Source organism: Urocitellus parryii, chromosome 5 (genome assembly GCF_045843805.1).
Source record: "Urocitellus parryii isolate mUroPar1 chromosome 5, mUroPar1.hap1, whole genome shotgun sequence".
In the NCBI taxonomy this organism is placed as follows: Eukaryota; Metazoa; Chordata; class Mammalia; order Rodentia; family Sciuridae; genus Urocitellus; species Urocitellus parryii.
The window spans coordinates 176660062-176683647 of NC_135535.1; the positions used below are offsets into that span (position 1 = coordinate 176660062).

At 37.3% G+C, this 23586-nt stretch overlaps 1 protein-coding gene and 1 non-coding gene across 3 annotated transcripts in view; both read right to left on the reverse strand.

The window, feature by feature from the left end:
• The window catches only part of Ide (insulin degrading enzyme), a 93914-nt gene that overhangs the window by 25671 nt on the left and 44657 nt on the right, over nucleotides 1-23586 (reverse strand). For both annotated transcript variants that reach the window (XM_026397322.2, XM_026397321.2), the window contains exons 8-14: nucleotides 22876-22968; nucleotides 22347-22438; nucleotides 21286-21366; nucleotides 19676-19779; nucleotides 5584-5686; nucleotides 3982-4104; nucleotides 1274-1356 (exon numbers count right to left, since the gene is read on the reverse strand). In XM_026397322.2, the coding sequence (XP_026253107.1) occupies nucleotides 1274-1356; nucleotides 3982-4104; nucleotides 5584-5686; nucleotides 19676-19779; nucleotides 21286-21366; nucleotides 22347-22438; nucleotides 22876-22968 (679 nt within the window). The remainder of the gene's footprint in view (nucleotides 1-1273; nucleotides 1357-3981; nucleotides 4105-5583; nucleotides 5687-19675; nucleotides 19780-21285; nucleotides 21367-22346; nucleotides 22439-22875; nucleotides 22969-23586) is intronic.
• Nucleotides 19978-20050, reverse strand: Trnav-aac (transfer RNA valine (anticodon AAC)). The gene has a single exon. It is a non-coding gene; the product is annotated as a tRNA-Val (tRNA).

Here is a 23586-nt window from a genome sequence, read left to right on the forward strand (position 1 = left end):
ATAATCATAGCAGCCAAGTAGAAAAGTGACAAAACTGCTAAGAGTCTCAATAATATTACTCTGAACTATCAAAAAATAAAAGCAGACTTTGTAATGCTTTTGACCAATAGTAAGCCATAATCTGATAGCCAGGTCTGGCCTAAAATTTTAAAATATTAGCACAATCCTAGAAAATATGTGCATCTGATGTTGGACATAACACCTTTATTTTATTTATATGTATATCCCTACAATCTCAACATATTTGTTAATGGAATATTAACTTTCTCTTTACAGATTCTTTTCCCCAAACACTTATAAATGCACCTCACTTTAATTTCATGTCTAACCATTCAAATAATGAAAAACTAATAAAAAGCTGATCATTATATTAAACATCAGTACATGATAGGTTTATTTCACAAACTCATAGCAATGAATTTTACAAATGTAAAGTTATAAAGTATAGATTCACAAAGTAAAATTTCAACTATACAAATAAATAAATGTTTTTACTATACAAATAAATAAAAGGAAACAGATGAAATGACAACAGAAACATTATTCATAAATTTTAATAAACACCTTCCTTTTTATTAAATAACTTACAAGTACCCAAGCCAGGAACAGAGAGAGCTCCAGACAATGAAAGGACAGGAAAGGACTCAAGATCATTGTGCAACTACTACCTCTTCTAAGCAAGTTCTAAAAATATAAAACCAAAGCAACAAAAACACCCCAAATTATGTAACTTTCTGGGTAACTCTGTAGCCTCTCCAGATTGCAAAATCCTGAAGGCTAGGAAGGTCCTCTTTTTTTTTTTTTTTAAAAGAGAGAGGAGAGAGGAGAGAGGAGAGAGGAGAGAGGAGAGAGGAGAGGAGAGGAGAGGAGAGAGAGAGAGAGAGAGAGAGAGAGAGAGAGAGAGAATTTTAATATTTATTTTATTTTTTTTTTAGTTTTTGGCGGACATAACATCTTTGTTTGTATGTGGTGCTGAGGATCGAACCTGAGCCGCACGCATGCCAGGCGAGGGCACTACCGCTTGAGCCACATCCCCAGCCCTAGGAAGGTCCTCTTAAAAGCAGCTAATACAGATCATTTCAGTAAAAGGGTATACTCATTAATGGAAAGGAAGAATAATTAATAATCTTGGTTCTTACAGTATATCTTCTCCTTTCTAGGGTAAATAACTATAATTCTTTGTATTTTTAGAGACAGATGATCAAAAATGACAGAAAACTTTAAGAGAAATGTAACTCGTTAGAAGCTTTATAGCTATATTCATCTTACATACCTGAAAAATTCAAAGTTGAGACAAGCCTTTGGCAAGAAAAACTTATCATCTTGTTTGAACCATAGTTTGCTCATAGCTGTATCCTATGATGAAGAAACAACTTGGTTAGGGAAATAGGGACACATTCAGCAAAACTGTTCAATTAAATCACTTGTCAGGAGGACAGAAACAATCAATAGCTGATGTTTTGTACTGGAGGTGGGTATTCCATGGTCTTAAAGCATAACCAGAGGATCTTGTTGAAAGCAGGAAACTTGAGAAAGAAGTCTGTTGACTCCTTTAATAGAGAGAAATCAGCTTCCTATTAGGGAGATGGAAGCCTATAGCAAAGAAGCCAATACCAACTACCTTGTGCTCATCTTTCTGGACACAGGAGGCAAAAGATGTAAGGCAATATGATAGAAGTGATGGTATGATTCCTCCAAGATTAAATTATAGAAGACTTTGGCTTCGATCTCAATCATTCACTTTCCCTTTTGGATCAATCACTTCAGGAGAAGCTGGTTGTCATGTCAAGCAACTCTATGAAGACACCCATGTGGGGAAGAACTAAGGCTGCCAACAACCACATAACTGAACTAGGAAGAGAATCCTCTAGCTCTAACTGAGTCTTCAGATGATGTTAGCCCTGGCCAATAGCTTGACTCTAACCTCAGATGGATAAAGCAATACACAATTATGAAACTTCCAGATTTTTGACCCTCAGATACTTATAAACATAGTAAATGTTTATTTATTTATTTATTTATAACACGTGTGAGTCCTTTTGTTATTTATTTATTTAGGTGCCAGGGATTGAACCCAAGGGTGCTTAAACACTGAGCTACATTCCCCAACCCTTTTAATTTTTTGAGGCAGGGTCTTGCCAAGTTGCTGAGGCTGGCTTTGAACTTGTGATCCTCCTGCCTCAGCCTCCTGAGTCACTGAGATTATAGGTGTGGGCCACTGCACTCCGACCCCCCCCCACTTTTTTAATATTTATTTTTTAGTTGTAGTTGGCATAACACCTTTATTTTATTTATTTATTTTTAAGTGGTGCTGAGGATCGAACCCAGGGCCTCACACATGCTAGGCAAGGGCTTTACCACTGAGCCACAACCTCAGCGCCCCCAGTTCCTTTTTTAAGTTTTATTTATAATACTAGGGATTGAACCCAGAGCCTCATGTATGCTAGAAAAGCATTCTACTACTGAGGTACAACCAAAGGCTGGGGGTATAACAGCACATATTTAGCATGTACAAGGCCCTGGGTTCAATCCCCACTCCTAAGAAGACAACCAATAAAAAATAGGAGAGGTAAACAAGCTTTCTCTTTGTATAACCTAATATATATCACATAAAGATGACTTGAATGTTTTCTCCTCTTTTTAAAGATAAATACTTGTCTCCTTAATAAACTAGTTACTCAAGATAAATTAAATTTCATGTTCCTAAACAGTGATTCTTGTTTCATTGATTTAATCTGAATGTTAGGTCATTTAGACGAGATAAAAACAATGAAAGATACATATCTACAGTAATGACTTTTAGTTTTTAAGTTTAGAAAAGAGAATATGCTGTGATAATTTGATTCATTTTTCTACATTCTTTATCCAAGGTGTGAAACAATGACATGAAAAGAAAATTCTGAAAAAGTGGGAAAAATACACTTTTCAGTCACCCTTCCCACTGACTTATAACACCATTAACATCACATAGCCACTGTGTCATAATGAGAATTATTATTATTATTTTGTGTGGGTGGTGCTGGGGATCCATCCCAGGGCCTTGTGCGTGTGAGGCAAGCACTCTACCAACTGAGCTATATCCTCAGCCCTGAGAATTATTTATATTTAAAAAAAAAATTTTATCTTTACTTTTTAGTTTTAGTTGGACCCAATATCTTTATTTTATTTTTATGTGGTGCTGAGGATCGAACTCAGGGCCTCACACATGCTAGGCGAGCACTCTACTGCTGAACCACAATCCCAGCCCCCTGAGAATTATTTTTAAGAGGAGAAAATCCAAAGCTTTTCTTGGGGAGGCTCTCTTCTATGTTTCAGAAATTCTTTCTTATCTCTAACTTTCATGATGCAACATAAACCTACTTCCTTATTGGGTCTTCAGAGGGTATGGAAACGAGGCTGGTACCTTTTGACAGACTTGTAGTTATAGCCCAGATGTTTTTTTCTGTAAAGAAAACAATTCTTGGGGCTGGGATTATGGCTCAGCGGTAGAGTGCTCACCTAGCACGGGCGGGACCCAGGTTCGATTCTCAGCACCACATAAAAATAAAGGCATTGTGTTGTGTCCATCTACACCTAAAAATATAATAAATATTTATTAAAAAAGAAAGCAAGCAATTCTTGGGCTGGGGTTGTGGCTCAGTGGTAGAGCGCTTGCCTAATGTGTGTGAGGCTCTGGGTTCAATCCTCAGCAGCACATAAAAATAAATAAATAAAGGTATTGTGTCCTTCTACAACTAAAAAAATAAATATTAAATAAGAAAGCAATTCTCTAGATTCTATGCTGTTTAGTAGCTTTGTTTGCTTCCTTGCTTGAATCTTTTTTAACCTTCTTATATTTCTTATTTTTTTTCTGTGACATTTTCTAAAAGATGTGAATTCTACAAATCAACTAAGTACCAAATACAAGCCAGGACAACACAGTGAGACTCCATCTTAAATAAATAAATAAATAAATAAATAAATACTGTTCTAGCACATTACCTTAATAAGAGCAGGGTATGCTGTTGCTTCTTTTTCTAATGATACAATCTCAAAATTTGTAGGAATAAATTCATTCTTTGTTGGAAGTTTAAATTTCCCATTTAGGTCAGCGTTTTGCCATTTCTAGATGAATAAAACACACACACACACAAAAGCAATTAGAATCTGATTAAGAGTTTTTAAAACAGTGCTTTTGTTCAATATCCAAACAAATATTAACGGGATAAATGTCACACAGCATTCTTTTCCATCACATATAAAAAGACTACAACTGGAACCTATTGTGGGTTTTTATGAAACTTGAGTTGGTCTTTCTGGCACAAATGAAGATTTTTGTATTCATCTGTCTTCCCCTTCCACATCTCCAAAATGACCAGCTGAGGTTAAGGAAAAACCTGAATGGGCTAGAGGAATGTAGCTTCGTGGTAGGGCACTTGTCTAGTATACACCCTGCCTTGGGTTCAATCCCCATTACTCCTATACTCCATGAATCATCTGAGACCGAAACACAAAGAAGTTGACTAGTCCACATGAAGACCATGATTATTCTAGTTCTTTAAAGAGGAAAGAATAATCTGTACAGGGGATATATTTCCACAACTGTGAGACAATAGGTCATTTAAATAAGAGTCACACTTTTGGCTAGGTTACCCCCATACATGGGTTGAAAGCCAGATTAAAGAGGACTTTTTTGTTTTTTATTTTATTTTTTCTATTTTTTATTGGATATTCTTAGTTATACATGATAGTACAATCCATTTTGATAAAATTATACAAGCATGAAATACATTTTATTCTAATTAGGACCCCATTCTTGTGGGTGGGCATGTTGGTGGGGTTCACTTAGGTATTTTTATATTTGTACATTGGAAAATTATGTTAGATTTATTCTACTATCTTTCCTATACCTACTCCTCTCCCTTTCCTTTGTTCCCCTTTGTCTAACCTATTGAACTTTTCTTCTTCTCCTCCCTCACTTTATTGTGGTTTAACTTCCACACATCAGTGAAACCATTTGACCTTTGGTTTTTTGGAATTGGCTTATTTCACTTAGCATGATGAGTGTGATAAACACACCTGTTTTGAAATAAATCCTAATTCTCCTATGTGGACAAAAAGAGCAATGATATATTAGGAGGTATAATTCACTTCCTAAATAAAGCAATTACAGTATGAATCCCAGAGACTACTCCTACTCACTGTTCCAACAAGACTTCTAAGCCCTCCAGAGCCCCTGCATCTGTTTTTCATGTTCCCTACTTCCTCACTGCTTCTTATCTTTCTTCTTATCTGTGCTTCTCTGTGTACCCTGTACTCCCATGCTCTTTGACTGCATGAGATTAGGAGTCTACTTTATAGGCCAGCTTGTTTGGCAGACACACAAGAAAGGGACCAGAGAGCCATTTCTTTATGCAAAAGCATAAATTCCACCTCTCTAGCTCCTTGTTTACTCCTCTCAGGGCACTATAGACAACAGAAGGCCATCGATCTCCACACTCTAGGCCTTGAGTTGTTTTAGAGCCCAGAGTTGGTGGATCTAGGGAGCTCATGTTCTTGAGGTTCCTCACATATCAGGCTTATTTATAAGTGTGTTCACCCTACCTTAATGACTTCATCTGGTATAGCTTCCTGTTTGTATTGGGTCCCATACCATTCTTCTGTGCGATCAGTTTTTCCTTCAAAAGATTTGGAAACTATTGCAACCCTAGAGATAGATGGAAAAAACAAATAGAAAAAACCTGTAAACTCATTTAACTGTATACACAAATTTATAGAATCTTATTCAAGGAAATGTAAACATCCAATAATGTGATGGGTCTCTTAAGATCCAACAAATCCTGTAAACTTTAGTCTAAACAGGTAATATGTGTCAGGTTTCTGATTATAGTTGCTATTATCCTTTGGTTATAGCCCCTTATTTTTAGTATGAAAAAGTGCTTACAGCAGATATTCTTATAGGAATGCTATTGACTAATTTAAAAAGAGTAGCAAAGGAAAAAGATAGAACAAGCATATTGGTAATAGTCCAAACAAAACAGTACTCTTTCCCAAGAGCGGCTCAGGATTAAGAGGAATGGCTAAGAAAACCCAATGACTCATCCAGAGATGAGACACCTCAAAGGAACCTTTATAATTACTTGCTAAATTTGTTTGTTTGATTTTTTTTCTTGCCACAGACCAGCATCAAATATATTCACTATATGCCCTTTGTCTTTTCTGCTGCTAGAGAAGGGGACAAGACCAAAAATTGCCTATTTTTTGGTTTATAAAAGCTTTTTTTTTTTTTTGGTGGGGGATACTGGGAGATAAAATTAGGGGTACTTTACCACTGGGCTACATACCCAGCCCTTTTTATTTTTTCTTTTTTATTTTGGAACAGGGTCTCACTAAATTGCTGCAGCTGGCCTTGAATTTGGGATTCTCCTACCTCAGCCTCCCCAGTCACTGGGATTACAGGTGTGTACCACTGTATCAGGCTAAAAACTTTTTTGTTAAGAGAGCAGAAATGGTCCAGAAAAGAAGTCAAATGGGAATTAAAAAAAAAAAAAAAGACTCAAGAAGGGAAGGTCGAGGTAAAACAATGTCAAAAGGTAAATGAACAGAAGATTTTAAGAACAGAGGAGCAAAAGAAGTTCTTTATTAGAGGAACTTTATAAGATCTCCCAGGGAACAACAACAGGGACATTTCTTTCTGCCTGTGCTTTCTCCTAATTAATTAAGTTGGAATCATTACAGCCATCAGCAGACTCAACCCAAGGCTGGGATCAAGTCTATTTTGAATTGTGTGATCAAAAAATTCTAGCTAGTTCACTTGGATGGTTTGGTGTGAAGTCAGTTCCCCTGTATTTGGTTCTGCTTATCCCCAACTCCTGCTTTTTTTTTTTTTTTAATACTGGGGACTGGACCTAAGGGTACTTTGTTACTGGGCTACATCCCCAACCCCCCCCCTTTTATTTTTTTAAGTTTTGAGACTAGGTCTTGCCAAGTTGCCAAGGCTGGACTTGACTTGCAATCCTCCTGCCTTAGCCTGCTAAGTGGCTGAGATTACAGAAGTACGCCACCATGTCAAGCAATTTTGCTACTAGATCCATGTCTGTACTTGCTTGTACCTGTCCTCCTAGATGTTGGTTCTAGCCTCTGAATGTTGGCCTCGCAGCCCAAAGCTTAGTATATGCAATCAAAACACCTCTCTACTGAATACACATCCATTTTTAGAGTCCCGATCTCTGTGTTCCAAACCTTGGACCCTTTTTGGACATTCCAAGCTGTAACATCTAGTTGTCTGAACTACTTTGTTTTTTTCTTATTTATTCTAGACAAGATGTTCTACCTGGCTGACTGGACTTAATCTTATCACCTGCTTTTGGGTGGAAATACTAAGCAATCTTACTCACTTGGTTGTCAATATGGCTGACTCATCTTGCAGCTCCTACTGTTCCTTGTCTGATTTACCTGCCATGACCACTACAAGTTCTAGAAAACATGCTAAAAAAGGAGAAATATATTCCATAGAAACATAGGAGGAATCCAAGGGTTTAGCAGATGAAACAGTTCTGTCATTATTTCCAGAAGAAGTAATGTGTGTTGGTAGTTCCAGAATACCTTTTGTGGGGTATATATAGAACTCACCTGGTCAATTGAAGGGTGCGACCTGTTTCTTAAGAGCATTCAATACATGACAGAGCCTACTGAGATGGCCCTAGAAACAGCTGAATCTCTCAAAGGTTCAACTGTTTGAATCTTTCAAAGAATGAGTAGATTGATTCTCAAGACCACTAAAGAACATATGTAGGGGGCTGGGGTTACAGCTCAGCGGTAGAGCATTACTTCGCATGTGTGGGGACCTGGGTTCAATCCTCAGCACCACATTAAATAAATAAATAAATAAATAAAGGTATTGTGTCCAACTAAACTAAAAAATAAATATTTTTAAAGAATGGTTTAATAGGGGGCTGGGGATGTGGCTCAAGCGGTAGCGCGCTCGCCTGGCATGCGTGCGGCCTGGGTTCGATCCTCAGCACCACATACAAACAAAGATGTTGTGTCCGCCGAAAACTAAAAAAAAAAAAAAAATATTAAAATTAAAAAAATAGTTTAAAAAAAGAACATATGTAGGAAGTAGAAGAACCTGGTTGAAATGTGTATTCCCATTTTTCTCTTCTATGAGATGACAGATTTTGGAAGAGTTCATTACATGGGTGGCTTTGGTTTCTCTGGATGATAACCACCGGCACCAGAATAATGGATAGGAAAATGAACACAAGTTAACAAAGATTGACACATTCATTTGGCAGTGAACCTGCCCTCTGAAATAAAACTTTAAACTCATTTCAGAGAGATAGTAAAAACGTTCAGGAAACGCTGCCAAGTCTGATGCTCTGGAGAAGACTATATGACACAGAGAGAAGCAAATACTGAAGCCCATCCAGTAATGCTCAGGTCAAAAAAAAAGAGAAGAAGAGAGATATGTCAGGTACAATTCTTAGGGATTTAGATAATTCCATACCAAGTAAAAAGTAAGCACATGGGTAACTTTTGAAATATCATAAGAAAGTAAATAAGTAGAAAAACAGTTCAACTAGGCACAGAGGCGCATGCCTTAATCCCAGTGTCTCAGGAGGCTGAGGTAGGAGGATCAACTTAGCAAGGCCCTGTCTCAAAGTAAAAAATAATAAAGGGTAGGGATGTACCTCAGTGGTTAAAGTGCCCCTGGTTCCCTAGTACGAAAGAAAGAAAGGAAGGAAGAAAGAAAGAAAGAGAGAGAGAGAGAAGGGGGGGGGGAGGGAGAGGGAGGAAGGAAGAGAAGGAAGGAAGGAAGTGAAAATAAAAACATAGTTCCTCAAACTAGGCACATATTAAATATTGGACTACAAAAAGAGACAACTTCGTAGACCATAAGTTTGTATATTATTAAGAATTTCAAAACTGAAATATACAATGGAAGGATATATATACTGAAAATAAATAAAGTTGGGGAAGGGAATGACAGTAGAGATAAGCTTATACACAAGTCAGATCCATATAAAGATCTATGAATCGAAGTGTGGAAGTACAGGGAAGAACACTTAAATTCAGAGAAAAGGGGAAAAAAAGGCAACTCACATTACTTGAGGTATACTGAAGACAGCTGTATTACACACCATCTCTTAAAAGCCTAAAAAACTGTTCTGATGACAGGCTCTTTTTACACATGGGGGAAGCAAGAACTGACATGATCCTTGGAAAGGTGACAAAAAAAATGACCATTTCTTTTCATATTAAAAATTTAAAGAGTAAGACAAGAAAATGTCAGCCTAGAATGAATGCTGATTGTTGACTTCAAGTCAGCACATTTAAACTGCAGTTCCCAGAGAATGGCAAAAAGTCCCTGAGAGAAAAAGAGGAAGACAGCCAACGAATGAGAACAGGTCTCATAGGCAACTGTGATAAATTCAAACAGGACCAGTGGAAAGGGCACAGACCTGGCAATCAGAGACTTGAATTCTGGTAGACATTCTGACTCACTTTCTTGAGACCTTGCCAAAATCTCAGTTAAGATCTAAATCAAGGGTTAGGATTGTGGCTCAAGTGGTAGATTATTCACCTAGCATGGGTGAGGCACTGGGTTCGATCCTCAGTACCACATAAAAATAAAATAAAGATATTATGTCCACCTAAAACTAAAAAATAAATATTAAAATAAAATATCTAAATCAGGCAAGTCAGTTAGCCTCTCTGGGCTTCAGTTTCATGACTTTTTAAATAGAGATTCAAATTAGATAAACTCTATCCTCCCACTAATAGAATCCTACAAAATCATATCAAATTAAAAAAAAATTGGGGAGGAGGCAATGCTGGAGATCAAAGGTTTTTCACACACTAAGTCCAGTGAGTGACGCCCTCAATCCCTCACATCAGGTTAAAGAAACCTAATAGAAGAAAAAAGATGTGTGTGTAGGGGAAGTGGGGGAACTCAACAATACTGATGAAATTTAAAATCAAAGAAGGCTTTAGAGCTGAAGAAATTAAGGCCATGAAAAATCCCAAAGACCATTTTTAAAGTTTCTTAAAGTAAGAAAGAGTCAAGGAGGAACAAATCAAAAAAGGTTGGGCTAAAAGCTTAAAAATTCAATCAACTTTTATTGAGCCCTAACCAGCTTAAATCTTGGGAAAGATAAAAATACAGTTACTATCTGAAAGAAACCCACAATCAATAGGATACATGACTTAAAGCAAAATGTGATGAGCTGATCTCCTGTTAGTAGATGATAGGACTACACTCCTTATTTACATTGTCTTTAAGGAAGCATGGGTCTTTAAACTGTAAAGGAAGACTAAAGTGAAAAAAGGTAAAATCCAGGATAAGTAAGCCAAGTGATTCAAATGATATCACATTTCAAAGCATATAAGTCATATTCTCTGATGCTTAGGCAACTAAAAAATTCGAAGAAAATCACTATCCATCATCTTTTAGAAATGCTGGAAGATAGTAGAAAAGAAAGAAGACTAGAGATGGGCAAAGGCTTTCATTTTCCAAAAGGTAAGAGTTTGAATACCACGGATTAGGCATTGGATTGTGATGGAATCCTACATTCAACAGCCAGACTATTAAATTTTAAGATAAGAAGACAGTTATTAGCAGGACTTGAGTGGATTTACCAAGAATAACTCCTTTCCTCAAAATGGAACTTTATTTACAGTCATGTTGTAAAGACTCTCCTGCTAGCTGGTGTGATGGCACATGCTTCTAAGCCCAGTAACTCAGGAGATAAGGCAGGATGATTGCAAGTTTGAGGACAGCCCCGGCAATTTAGTGAGACTCTGTTTCAAAATAAACCAGTAAATGGGAATGGAAACACCTTTTGACCCAGTTATTCCACTCCTCATTCTATACCCAAAGGACTTAAAAACAGTATACAACAGGGACACAGCCACATCAATGTTTATTGCAGCACAATTCACAATAGCTAAACTGTGGGACCAACCTAGATGCCCTTCAGTAGATGAATGGATAAAGAAAATGTGGTACATATATACAACTGAATATTACTCAACAATAAAAGAGAATAAAATCATGGCATTTGCATGTAAACAAATGGAGTTGGAGAATATAATGCTAAGTGAAGTTAGCCCATCCCAAAAAACTAAATGCCAAATGTTTTCTCTGAAAGGAAGCTGATTCATACTGGGGTTGGGAAGGGGAACATGGGAAGATTAGACGAGCTCTAGATAGGGCAAAAGAGAGAGAAGGGGCAAGGGGGTAAAAAAGATGGTGAAATGAGATAGACATCATTACCCTAAGTGCATGTATAAAAACACGAATGGTGTGAATATACTTTGTATATAACCAGAGATATGAAAAATTGTGCTCTATATGTGTAATGAGTTGTAATGCATTCTGTTATAAATAACAAATTAGAATAAAAAAATTTTTAAAAAAGATTATCATGTCATGTTCGTACATAAATACGCCACAGGAAATTTTATCTTGACATCTAAGTAGAAAGAAAAATCAAAAATAAATAAATGAGTGAAATTAATATCAGTAGAGTAGAGGAAGGAGAATGGTGGAAGGGGGAAGGGGAGGAATGGAGGGAAAAGGTGAGAAATGTGAACTGAAATTGAATTCCATACATGTAAGGATTTTTTGAAATGAACCCAACTACTGTGTATAACTATAATGCTCTAATAAAAATTAAAAAAAAAAAACAGTAAAAATGGCTGAGGATGTAGCTCCATGATGAAATACCCCAGATTCAATCCCTAGTATTCTCTGTGTACTTGTAGACTTAGTATGATAAAACAGGCACCAAATAATAGATCAAAGAAAGAGGGTAACAATACTGCAAATCCCTTTGAACAGGTAAAATTTTTTTCCAAAAATTTGGACTGGAGAAATGGAACTGGACACCTTGGTATTTAATAGATTTCCCTGTTCTTGGAGGAATTAATTTTATTTATTTATTCATTTTTAAATAATGCCTGGCTTATTCATTATTTTTAATTAATTTTATTTATTCTTCAGTTTGTTTATTTGTTTTTTTTAATATTTTTTAAATTGCCAATGGACCTTTACTTTTGTTTATTTATATGTGGTACTAGAATCGAACCCAGTGCCTCACACATGCTAGGCAAGTGCTCTACCACTGAGCCACAACCCCAGCCCCTTGTTTATTTGTTGATGGTGCTAAGAATCAAACCCAGGATCTCACACATTCTAGGCCAGCACTCTACCACTTAGCTACATCCCCCAATCCTTTGGTAAAAATTTTTTTTCTTTTGAGACAGGTCTCACTAAATCGTCCAAGCTGGCTTTGAACTTTGCCATCAAATTTAGAAACATGCAATTTAAACAAAAGTAAAATGTATACTCCAGCAAATTCACTCCTACAAAGAGTTACTGGGTCAAATTACTAAGTCTAGGATATGATTTAAATCATGACTTTTGGTGGAATGGAGGTATAGCTCAGTATTTAGTATCAAGAGGCTGTGGGTTTAATCTCTAGCACCCAAATAAATAATTTTTTTCCTTGCAAAAAAAGCATTTTTATTGCATGATATAATATAAAATAGCTTGTATTTGAATAATACCTTTAAAATTTGGTAAATAATTTTGCATGACACAAAAGATAAAAATATTATCCCCATTTTGCAGGTTCAAGAAAATTAAGTGAGAGCCAGTGTTCATAACATTATATTGAGTTAACTTTTCATAAGTCTCCTTTACAGGACTCTGAACCTGAGTTTCACATTAGTAATTTAATAAACACTGGATTGAAGAAAACAGGTGATCTATCCAAAATTTCATGACTAGTAGGTGACAAAACCACAAAACTAGTCATTGGAAATAAGATTACAGATCATCTACGGAGTTCTATTATTACACTTAAAACTCTTCCTTCCCATATTAATCCTTAGTGCCCTCAACAAAAAAAGAGTGGGAGAAAAAATGACACTGATGGGGTTAAAATGCAGGTTTTATTTTACTTTTTGTACTTGGGATTGAACTCAGGGGCACTCAACCACTGAGCCACATCCCAAGCTCTATTTTGTATTTTATTTAGAAACAGGGTCTCACTGAGTTGCTTAGCACCTCACCATTGCTGAGGCTGGCTTTAAACTTGTGATCCTCCTGCCTCAGCCTCCCCAGCAGCTGGGATTACAGGCCTGTGCCACCACACCCGCAAAACACAGGTTTTAATATGGTCCCACTGAAGAATGAATGAACTGAAGGGAGCCCCTGATGGTCTCCCAATGTTAAAGGACTGTATACAAGTTTGTTGTGTTATCCCAACTTGGAGGAATTCAGTCAGAATGCAGGTATTATGGGCTGGGGTTGTGGCTCAGTGGTTGAGTGCTCACCTAGCACATGCAAAACCCTGGGTTTGATCCTCAGCACCACATAAAAAAGTAAATAAATAAAATAAAGGTATTGTGTCCAACTACAACTAAAAGATAAATATTAAAAAAAACAAACAAAAAAAAGAAGGCAGGTATTACAATGACAGATATATTCTGAAATTACCTGGGGCAATGTCAGGCAAATTAATTAAGATAAAGATTAAGAAAAGGGGGCTGGAGTTGTGGCTCAGTGGTAGAGTGCTCACCTAGCATGCACTAGGAACTGGGTTCAATCCTCAGCACCACATAAATGTAAAATAAAGATATTGTGTCCACCTAAAACTTAAAAATAAATATTTAAAAAAAAAAAGATTAAGGAAAGGGCCAAGGTCTCTTTGCTCAAGCCTTTGCCAAGGACCCAAAGCCTTTTGTGCAAGAGAGAGTAAAATAATCTAGGGGTGGAGAAGAAAAGTTTCTGGGATTAAAACATAAAAATGTAAGGGTTGATAAGATTACAAAAGTTGGAATTCTTAAAGAGACTTTATATCAAGAAAGTGTGTCTCCTTTAGGTAAATGTTTTATGGGAATGGATATTATGCCTGGCTGGGGAAAACTTTGCTTACTAAGTATTATAAAATAGAAGCCCCCTTTAAGCAATATTAATTACACATGCTAAGTGGAAACTAAGATGGCCCAAATCCACACACAGTTCAAAAAGGAAGTTGAAGTGCTAGTATGGACAAATTCTTTGATAGCCCTATGTGGAATGAAGCCTGGAGCTCAGAATCAAACCCAATAAACGGTCCTCTCCAGGATAACACCTGGGACTTTTAACTAGAGAATTTCCACTTGAAAGGCATTCAGTAGTTTGCAATGAAACATTGAGACTATCTCAATGAATTAAGGACATAAAATAATCCTGAAACCTGAAATACCCACAAACATTCTGATGGCACAGCATTCCCCAGAAAAGTTCCACAATAAAATGGAAATGATTCATACAGAATCTTGTCACCTAAAGAATACAGGGAGGTGCCGAAGCCCCGCCCCGCGCGGGTTTGAACGGAGCCCCGCCCAGCGCTCGGCCAATCGGCGGGCGCGCAGCGGCGCCAAGGCGACCCTTTGCGGGCGCTGAGCGGCTCCCGGGCTCCAAGCTGAGCGGATGACCCCTTGCAAGGTCCAGTTTCTGAACTTTCCACAGTCAGCTCAGCACAGGTGCCAAGGAACACTCAGAGTAGCCTTTGGGATACAGGCAACCCTCGAGAAAACAGAGGAAGCTTTCAGAAGTCTCTAGATCAGATATTTGAGACCCTGGAGAACAAAAGTCCCAGCGCTGTGGAGGAGTTGTTCTCAGACGTGGACAATTCCTACTATGACCTGGACACTGTGCTGACAGGAATGATGGGTGGCACTAAGCCAGGCCTCTGTGATGGGCTCGAGGGCTTTGCCTCGGCAGCCTCACCTCCCGGCTCCAGCTGCAAGTCCGACCTGGCCGAACTGGACCATGTGGTGGAGATCCTAGTGGAAACCTGAGGCCCCTGGTGGGCCATGGACAAGGCCACATGCCCCAGAGAGCTTACCTGATATACTGTGGCCCATGTAGAAATGCAGGGCACCAGTCCTGTGCAGAGTTCTCACCACTGCAGCCTGCGTCCTGGCCCTGTGGGGCAGTCTGTTGATTCTGAGAGTGTCCTGGGACAGACTCAATGGCTCTGGCTCTGGCAGCAGAGGCCGGGGCTGGGAGCTGGAGCTCTCTGAAGGCTCTTCAGCCCTGGGCTAGGTGGCATCCCACAGCCCCAGGCCCTCCCTGTGCTGGCTGCACCTCCCTCGGAGATGTTGAGCCACAGGCTGCATTCAACCAACCTCATTAAAATCTAGATAGGTGAACTTTTAAAACTCAGTCTTATACATTTGGGGCAATATTTTGTCTTTTAAGATATATTTTTTAAATGTTTTATACTCTTAGATTTTTGCAGCTATTTTCTTAAAAGTCTATTTTTTGTATAAACATCATTTGCTGCTACATTAGAAATTTGTATAACCTGAACAATTGCAGTTGTGTATTTCATTGTTTGAAGGTTTAAATGGTCATTTCCCACACTCTGATGCAGCAGCGTAAGTGTTCTGTTTTCTACTTCGGTTGTTCGCAGCACCCTTATGTCATGTTCTGTGTTACAACAGAGGATGCTTAAAATGAGAACTACATGCAATTAGAACCCTCTTCACTAGACCTGCTCTGAAACTGTGTCTTTTTAGACTTAGTGAAAATAATGGAGGTTTCTGTTTATGCCTATTTATATATGTAAATGCCACTGGAGGGGAAGGTTGGGTATTTGTGTGAAATCACAGGCACCATTTGATCTTAAGAGTCTGGTGTCTCAGCTGTGTCTTCCTTGAGGTAGTCACAGAGGGCGCCTCCCATCTGTTCCCAGCACAGTCCTAGCAGAGCTGCGTGCCCTTTTTAGAGCATACACATGGGCTGCTGTGTGCCAGGCATGTGTGTTTGGAAAGAGCGTATGCCTGTGTGCTGTGGTAGAAATGCTTATACCTGCTCTGTTAAATTGGTGCTAGAACAGAATTGTAAGGTTAAATTTAAGTCCAGAATGAAAGAACTCTAATTCATGTCCTCTCAATCCGAAGGGTCACACAATGAAGGGAGCTGGTGTGGCCCTGTGCCTGGCTGTCACATCTCCAGATCCTTGTTGCCTGCCATACACGGGTTTCCTCGTGCCTCTTCTGACCTCCCATCTCTGAGCCTGACAAACGTGGTTTTCCTTTGTGCATATGACCATATTTGTTTGTATCAACATGACAGTGATGGATGTAAACCTCACTTTATTAAAAATATCCAGCACACACACACACACACACAAAAAAAAAAAGAATACAGGGAGGAGACACTCAAAGGCAGAAGGAAGCCCCTTCTGCCCAGGACTGACTCTGAAACTGAGTGAGAAGCAGCTGGGTTCCTTGATTGACTGACAAAGAGGTGCCCAGTGTATAGGTGTTAGTTTCAAGGTGAATGAAGAACATTCTTTTTTAAAAAATTTGTTCTTTTTAAATGTACATGACAATATATTTTGACTTATTATACATACATGGAGTATACCTTATTCTAATTAAGATCTCATTCTTGTGGATATATGTGATATGGAGTTTCACTAGTGGTGTATTCATATATGAACAGAGGAAAGTTATGTCCAATTCATTCTACTGTGAAGAGTATTCTTTTTGGGGAAGGATGCCACTCGAAGAAGGTAAAAACAAATCAGTTTTGTGGGCTAAACTGCATGCTGAAGGACTAAACAGTGGTAAAAGCCCCTGTGTTTTTTTTTTTTTTTTTTAAACTGGCTTTTTTACAATGGCCAAAGACCTGGACTATATGCTCACACAGGAAGGTAATGGAAAACTGGCCTATTCAAGGGATGTTGTATGGCTTTGGCCAGGTAGAAACTTGAGGGGCTCATTAAAGTAGGGCATTCTGATGTCCATCAGAAAAATTCCTTTCCAGGTTCAGAAAGCAACTGGAAATGACAAGCAGATATTTCCAAGTGTCACCTAGGATGACCATCTGGGCCCATGAAATAAATGGACATGGAATACTAAAGCAATTCAGAGATGTACTGAATCTACACATGTTCCTCGGGCACACTTTGTAGAACAAAATTCCGAAAAAGAAACTATACTGCCTGCCAGCAAAAGAGAGATTGCCAATGGCTGTGTGGCAGATTCTCTGGTGGGAAGCCCCTGAACATAGCTGGCAAGTGAGAATGGTGTGGATAGCCCTGGAGGCAGGGAGAAAGCTAAAAATGGGTCTTACTGGAATAAACACTAACTCTGGACTGTGCTTCAATTATCTGATGGAACATGCAATGCCTCAGAAGAACCAGAATGGGAGAAGAATTTGGATGGCAGAACTTCATTTTCTCAGACTAAGAAACACACTGTGCAGACTGTGATGTCCAACTATGAACAAAAAAAAATTTCCTTTACAGAGAAATAGTTTAATAAAAAAAAATATAATAGACAACTGAAAGGTTGGTTGTTTAAAATAGGAGGTGATAAAGGCCTTAAGGGTTGGCTTATGTGCCTTTATGAGTGTGTATACACCCTCAACATGAGTGGTATACTAAAGAAGTGTCTCCACTACTAGATATTGCTCCATTTTATTAGATCTGGGAAGAGGGGCTGGTGAAGGGTTGGTATGACCATACAATTCTTGGTATAATGACTTTTTTTTCCTTCCCCACATACTCTGTTCCCCCACTTCCATCTAATACAGTGGTTGCAGGACCAGGGCTATAACCCCAAATGCTAGAAACAGGAATGCAAGAAACTGTTTATTATACCATTAAATCTCTATGTCAGAATTCCTAAAGGCCTAATGAGGAAGAATTATGTCTTTACTATGTTAAGAAAAGTCAGCACTAAAAGTAAATGCCATCAATTTGTCTAGTGATCAGCATAGCCCACTGATTCTGCACCTATGTAACTCTGTCCTATCTGGAAGAGGACCAAGGGGAGGCACTTGCTATACCAGTATTGCTGTCAGCAGTCTGGACCAGCCTGGTGGCTGAACCAAATGTCCATTACAAAGGTGAGAAAAGTTTGGGTATTAATGAAGAGAAGGAGAAAAAGTAGCTGAGGGTTAAAGAACTAATAAATGGCCAGTGACACACACCTATAACCCCAGTAGTTTGGAAGGCTGAGGCAGGAGGATCACAAGTTCAAGGCCAGCCTGAGCAACTTAGTGAGACTATCAGGGCTAAGAATGTAGCTCAGTAGTATATTGCCTCTGGTTTTAATCCCCAGTAGGAGGAAAAAAAAACAAAAAAAGATTAGCTTTATCTTTTTATTATCTTTATCTTTCAGTAACTTTTACTAGTTCTTCAATAGGATTTTCCATACTGTAATCAAGTCTTGATTAATTAAGGATTAGGCAACAAATATGTAATTAAAATACTGGCAACAAGAATGACTGTGAGACCTGCTATAACTTATTGTTACTGGGTACGTGAAATAAGAGATTTAATTTCTATACAATCATCAGTTATTATCATTAAGGAAGTTTTTGGTTTTTTTTTTTTTTTTTTGGCAGTGGACTGTGGATTGAACCCAGGGAAGTTCTACCACTGAACTATATGCCCAAACCTTTTTGCTTTTATTTGACTCAGTTTCACTAGGTTGTCCAGGCTGGCCCAGAACTTGTGATCCTCCTGTCTCAGCCTCCTAAATCACTGGGATTACAGATGTGTGCCTGGTTCACTGAAGAAGATTTGTAAATTTTGATGCTTACTGTATTTTTTAAACTAGGAAATCAAGAAATCTCATTACAAATTAAAAATTCCAAGTTTAATAATTATCTGTACTTACTGAAATACTCTACTATTAAAGTATTTAACTAAATCCAGCTTCAGGTCATGTCAGATCTGCGCTATATTGCTGGTGTCTAGTGCTGCAGCACTCTTTGCTTGGTGGGTGAGCGTAAGACTCCCACATACCTGGTGTCAGAAGTGTATATTGAGTGGAAGTATAGGAGAAACTGAGTTTGAATTTGGTTTGTTTTCCTCTATGTCATATCCATCACTTAGCTTTAGACTGTACACATGAAATTCAATTTTAAGGCAGAAATATGTGGTAGCCCACAAGCTCTTTTGGGAATAATAATCTCTCTATAGCAAAAATGCTGCTAATATAAAACCTTGAATTTTTTATTTCCTGGTTATTCACTAGTCAGAAGGATTTTGGGATTGTAATCCTTACTTTACCTTGAAAAAAAGAGGTGCCACCTGGGTGTGGTGGTGCATACCTGTAATCCCAGCAGTTTGGGAGATTGAAGCAGGAGGATCTTGAGTTTAAAGCCATCCTCAACAACTTAGCAAAACCCTGTTTTTAAATAAAATGTAAAAAAGGGCTGGGGATGTGGCCCAGTGGTTAGGCACTCTTGGGTTCAATCCCAGGTACCCCCCAAAAAAGAAAAGAAAAAGGTGCCCTCACTTACTTATAAAAGCCATATAATATAGGTGAGCTAATACTTCGGTCACTTAAATAAAAAAGAAGACAAGCTAAGAAAATGTATTATATTTCACTCATTATAATACAATTATGATTGCTTTTTACTTCAACTTTTAGAAATATTTCCTCAAAATAATCTAGGAAATCAGGATGATGAATAAAAAAGGGTGAAAACAGACAAAAAGATAGGCCATGTAATTGCTGAGTCTTGGTGTTGGTTCATTATGCTATTCTCAACAACTTCTGTAATCATGCTTGATAAAAAGTTTGAAAGTATTTCATTCACCATTTCAAATTTTCAGATTCTAATCATTATTGAAAATTTTTAATGTAATAGTAAAATCTGTAGGTGACTCACCGGACATTTTCTGGTCTGAGCTTATCAAGAACCATCTCTATTAAGTCAGGTCTAAATTCTTCCAGTAAATATTCAGCTGTGAGTACTTCTTCTAGGGGATAATACTTTGAAAAAGGAAAATGTAAATAAATAAAAATTTGTAAAGCTACCATAGAGCTTCATTTATTAAAGCAAACAGATCTCTAGTATATTAAATCCATTATTTCACCCCCCCACATCCCTTTCTTAAGTTAAATTTTACTGTACTGGAAAAAAAAATCTGTATTCTTCAATCCTTTTCCTTCACTTTTTTTTTTCACTCCTTTGCAGTGCTGGGGATCAAACCCAGGGCCCTGAGCATGTTAGGCAAATGCTCTACCACTGAGCTACATACAAATTCTACCTAACACATCTTTAAGTAGGCTCATACAAATTCTACCTAACACATCTTTAAGTAGGCTCATACTGTGTGATGATTCTGCCAAATACACTTTTTTTTTATTTTTGGTACTGGGGATTGAACCCAGAGGTGCTTAACCACTGAGCTACATACCCAGCCCTTTTTAATATTTTATTTAGATACAGGGTCTTGCTAAGTTGCTTAGGGCCTTGCGAAGTTGCTGAGGATGGCTTTAAACTCAAGATCCTCCTGCTTCACTCTCCCAAGTTATGGGGATTACAGGTATATACCATCAAGCCCAGCTCCAATATACTTTTGATCTCCAAATATACTCTCAGTGTAGATAGCAAAATCACATTTCTTTTAAGGAAAAATGTGAGTACAGTACTTGGTAATGAAGAAAATTTGATAGTGAAATGCTGATACAGTTTAAATATATTGATACAATATTTTTAAAAATTTTTTTTTAGTTGTTAATGGACCTTTATTTGTTTGTTTATATGTGGTGCTGAGGATCAAACCCAGGGCTTCACACATGCCCCGTGTGGCCACATTCTGTACCACTCTCTGTCCCACCTGTCCTATTCCCATTCACTCCAGTTATATTGGCCAGACCATCTTACAGGCCAAAGAAAAATTTGAATTTTATGTCAATTCTGATGGAAAATTATTAGAGGACTTTAAATAGAGGAGGGAAACAATCTGATTTTAGTTTTGGAAAGATCATCAAGGTTATAGGAAAAAACCCACAGTGGGGAACAAGACGATGAACAAGGCTCCAGGTAAGAGCCAATGACAGTCCAGGTAAGAAAAAACTATGGTAGCTTAGACTAGAGTGGTAACAAAGGAAATGGAAGAAAGTAGATGATCTAAAGTTTTCACAGAGGTAACACTTGACATATATAGAAGTGAAATATATTAGGGAAATACAAGGAATTGATATTGACTAAATTATATTGTCATGTCATGTGTATGTATGAATATATTACAGTGAATCCTACTATTATGTATAATCACAACACACCAATAAAAATATGGAAAAAATTAAGCCAATAAACAAAATATCTATGTAATGAAAATATTATAGATGGTAATTTTTAGGATAATAAAAATTAAGAATTGAAACATATCTGGTCATTAGTTTGCCTCATTGCTATTATGTCTAAAGTTCTATGCACTATTTGAGATATTGTATACACTAATATAAAAAGGAAAATAACAAAAAACTTACATGTAATATTCCTGCAATTTTAGATGTATAACCTCGTGGCCTCTCTTTATCTTTAAACCTAAAAGCAACAGCATTCAAGTCCTAAAATAGAAAGTGAATAAAAGTCAACTATTATTTAGATACTTTTTGTATTTCAGTTGAACCATAAACTTTCTACTCAGCATTTAACTTTATCACACTTTCTGAAAAAATAGCTATGCTTAATTTAGAAATGCATAGAATATGGAAAGAAAACTTCTTAATGTGTATCAAACTCAACCCATCAATTTAGACTTAAAATCAAAGTAAAATAGGTGAACAATAGGTAAAATAGATATAATTCTATAGCTTCAATTTTTAGAACTATTACTCAAAGAATTAGAGAAACTGCAAAAGAACCTTGCTCGATAAAACTATTTCATAGATGATGATTTTGGTGACCTGGTGAAAGAACCGCAACCAGATTAAAACTTTTTAAACTTTTACCTAGAGAGGATGTTTCTCAACCTAAAATATGTTTTCAAACCTTGATAGGCCTAAATACAAAGTATACATGTATTTAAAAAAAAAAAAAAACTTTCAAAAGAAAACATCTTTTGTTTAATGTAAAATAAATGTAAAAAAAGAATAGCTAGGTTTTTCCATACATACAATAATAGAATCACTTTTAAGAACACAATCATACATAAAACAATTCACTATTTCTTTTGAGTATGCTACAGATTTTTATTACCAGATCTGGAAATGACAGACTTCATGCAGTTTCAGGCAGGGAGTAACATAAGTCCTGAAAAATACCAGCTTAACGAACTGTAGGTTTTCTTCTAAGGGATAGAAAAGCAACCCATTTTCTTTCCTTTTCCCTCCTAAAGAAGGCCACATAATGCCTTACCCTTAATTGTGCCCATGTAGCAAATCAGACTAGTGCAACTAAGTCTTAACTAATACTACAATGCATTGCAAAATTTTAGACTTTAATGAGGAAAAAAAACTTTAAATGGGCCTTAAATTTAAATTAATTCACATATATTTGTTTTTGAAAAATAGATTCCTTAAGAAAAATTTTGGTGAAACAAAAGTACCTTGCACTCTTGGAAAACCCATTCTTGAGGTCCTTCTGCACGTAACTTCTGAATGTATTGAAACATGTGCAAAATTATATCTTCAACATGTACTGGAAAAAAGGGGCACACTTAAAAACCATTCAGTCCTTGAATCCTTCAAAGCAGTGAGCTCACTTCTAAGGGAAAGTCAGGTAAGTGAAAGATGGTTCCTCTTAGAAAACAGAGTCCTCACCTCCCTGACTGTTTTTAGGTGACCCACACATGGCCCTCTGGGCTCAGGGATATGCGACAGAAGGGTTTGGGGTAGGAAATGAGCAAATGAAAAGCCAAGTACACATTTTACAAGTGCAACATAATGATCAATTGTTAAGGGGGAAAACTCATTCACAAAACAAATGCCAAGAAACACGTGAAAAATACATGAATAAGTTGTATGAATTAAAGTGTTTATAGCTTTTCCACATAAAACAGATCCACAGTATAAAGAAATAAAGAAAAATCATAAAAATTCAATTTTCATTCAAAACCAAGGTCAACCAACACTTACATAATCCTTCCTCAGTTAAGTCCACATTAATGATAAAAAACATAAAACCTCGAGCTCCTTCCTTCTGTCCACCAACCAGGGTATTTACCCAGCCTGCAACATTCAAAGAAAATTAATATGAATTCATTTGTGGTTTCTTTCAAGGCAAAAGATTTTTTAAAATTTCATTTTATAGTCTATGTTCCAGGAGATTAGGGAACCTATTGCAGGGGGCAAAAATCAGTTTAGAAAAGGGATTAAGGGATTTATGGGATAGAAGCCTTCCTAAATATTCTTCAAATTAATTTCCAATTAAGAAATTATGACTGGGCTGGGGATGTGGCTCAAGCGGTATCTCGCTCGCCTGGCATGCGTGCGGCCCGGGTTCGATCCTCAGCACCACATACAAACAAAGATGTTGTGTCCGCTGAAAAACTAAAAAATAAATATTAAAATTATCTCTCTCTCTTCTCTCTCTCACTCTCTCTTTAAAAAAACAAAAAAAAGAAAGAAATTATGACTAGTGTGCTTTAAATGTTATGTGAAAGAAAATCGTGTGAGATGGGAGGATCCCTGGAGATCATCTATTATCTAGATTTTACACCCTTCTGATCTGATGGATTACAGTAGGCAAATAAATATTATGTACTGACATTTCACCAAGATGGTAAAGAATATCCTATATAGGCTGTTATTTTTAACCTTTTTCTTATTCAAAACATGGCTGGGGGT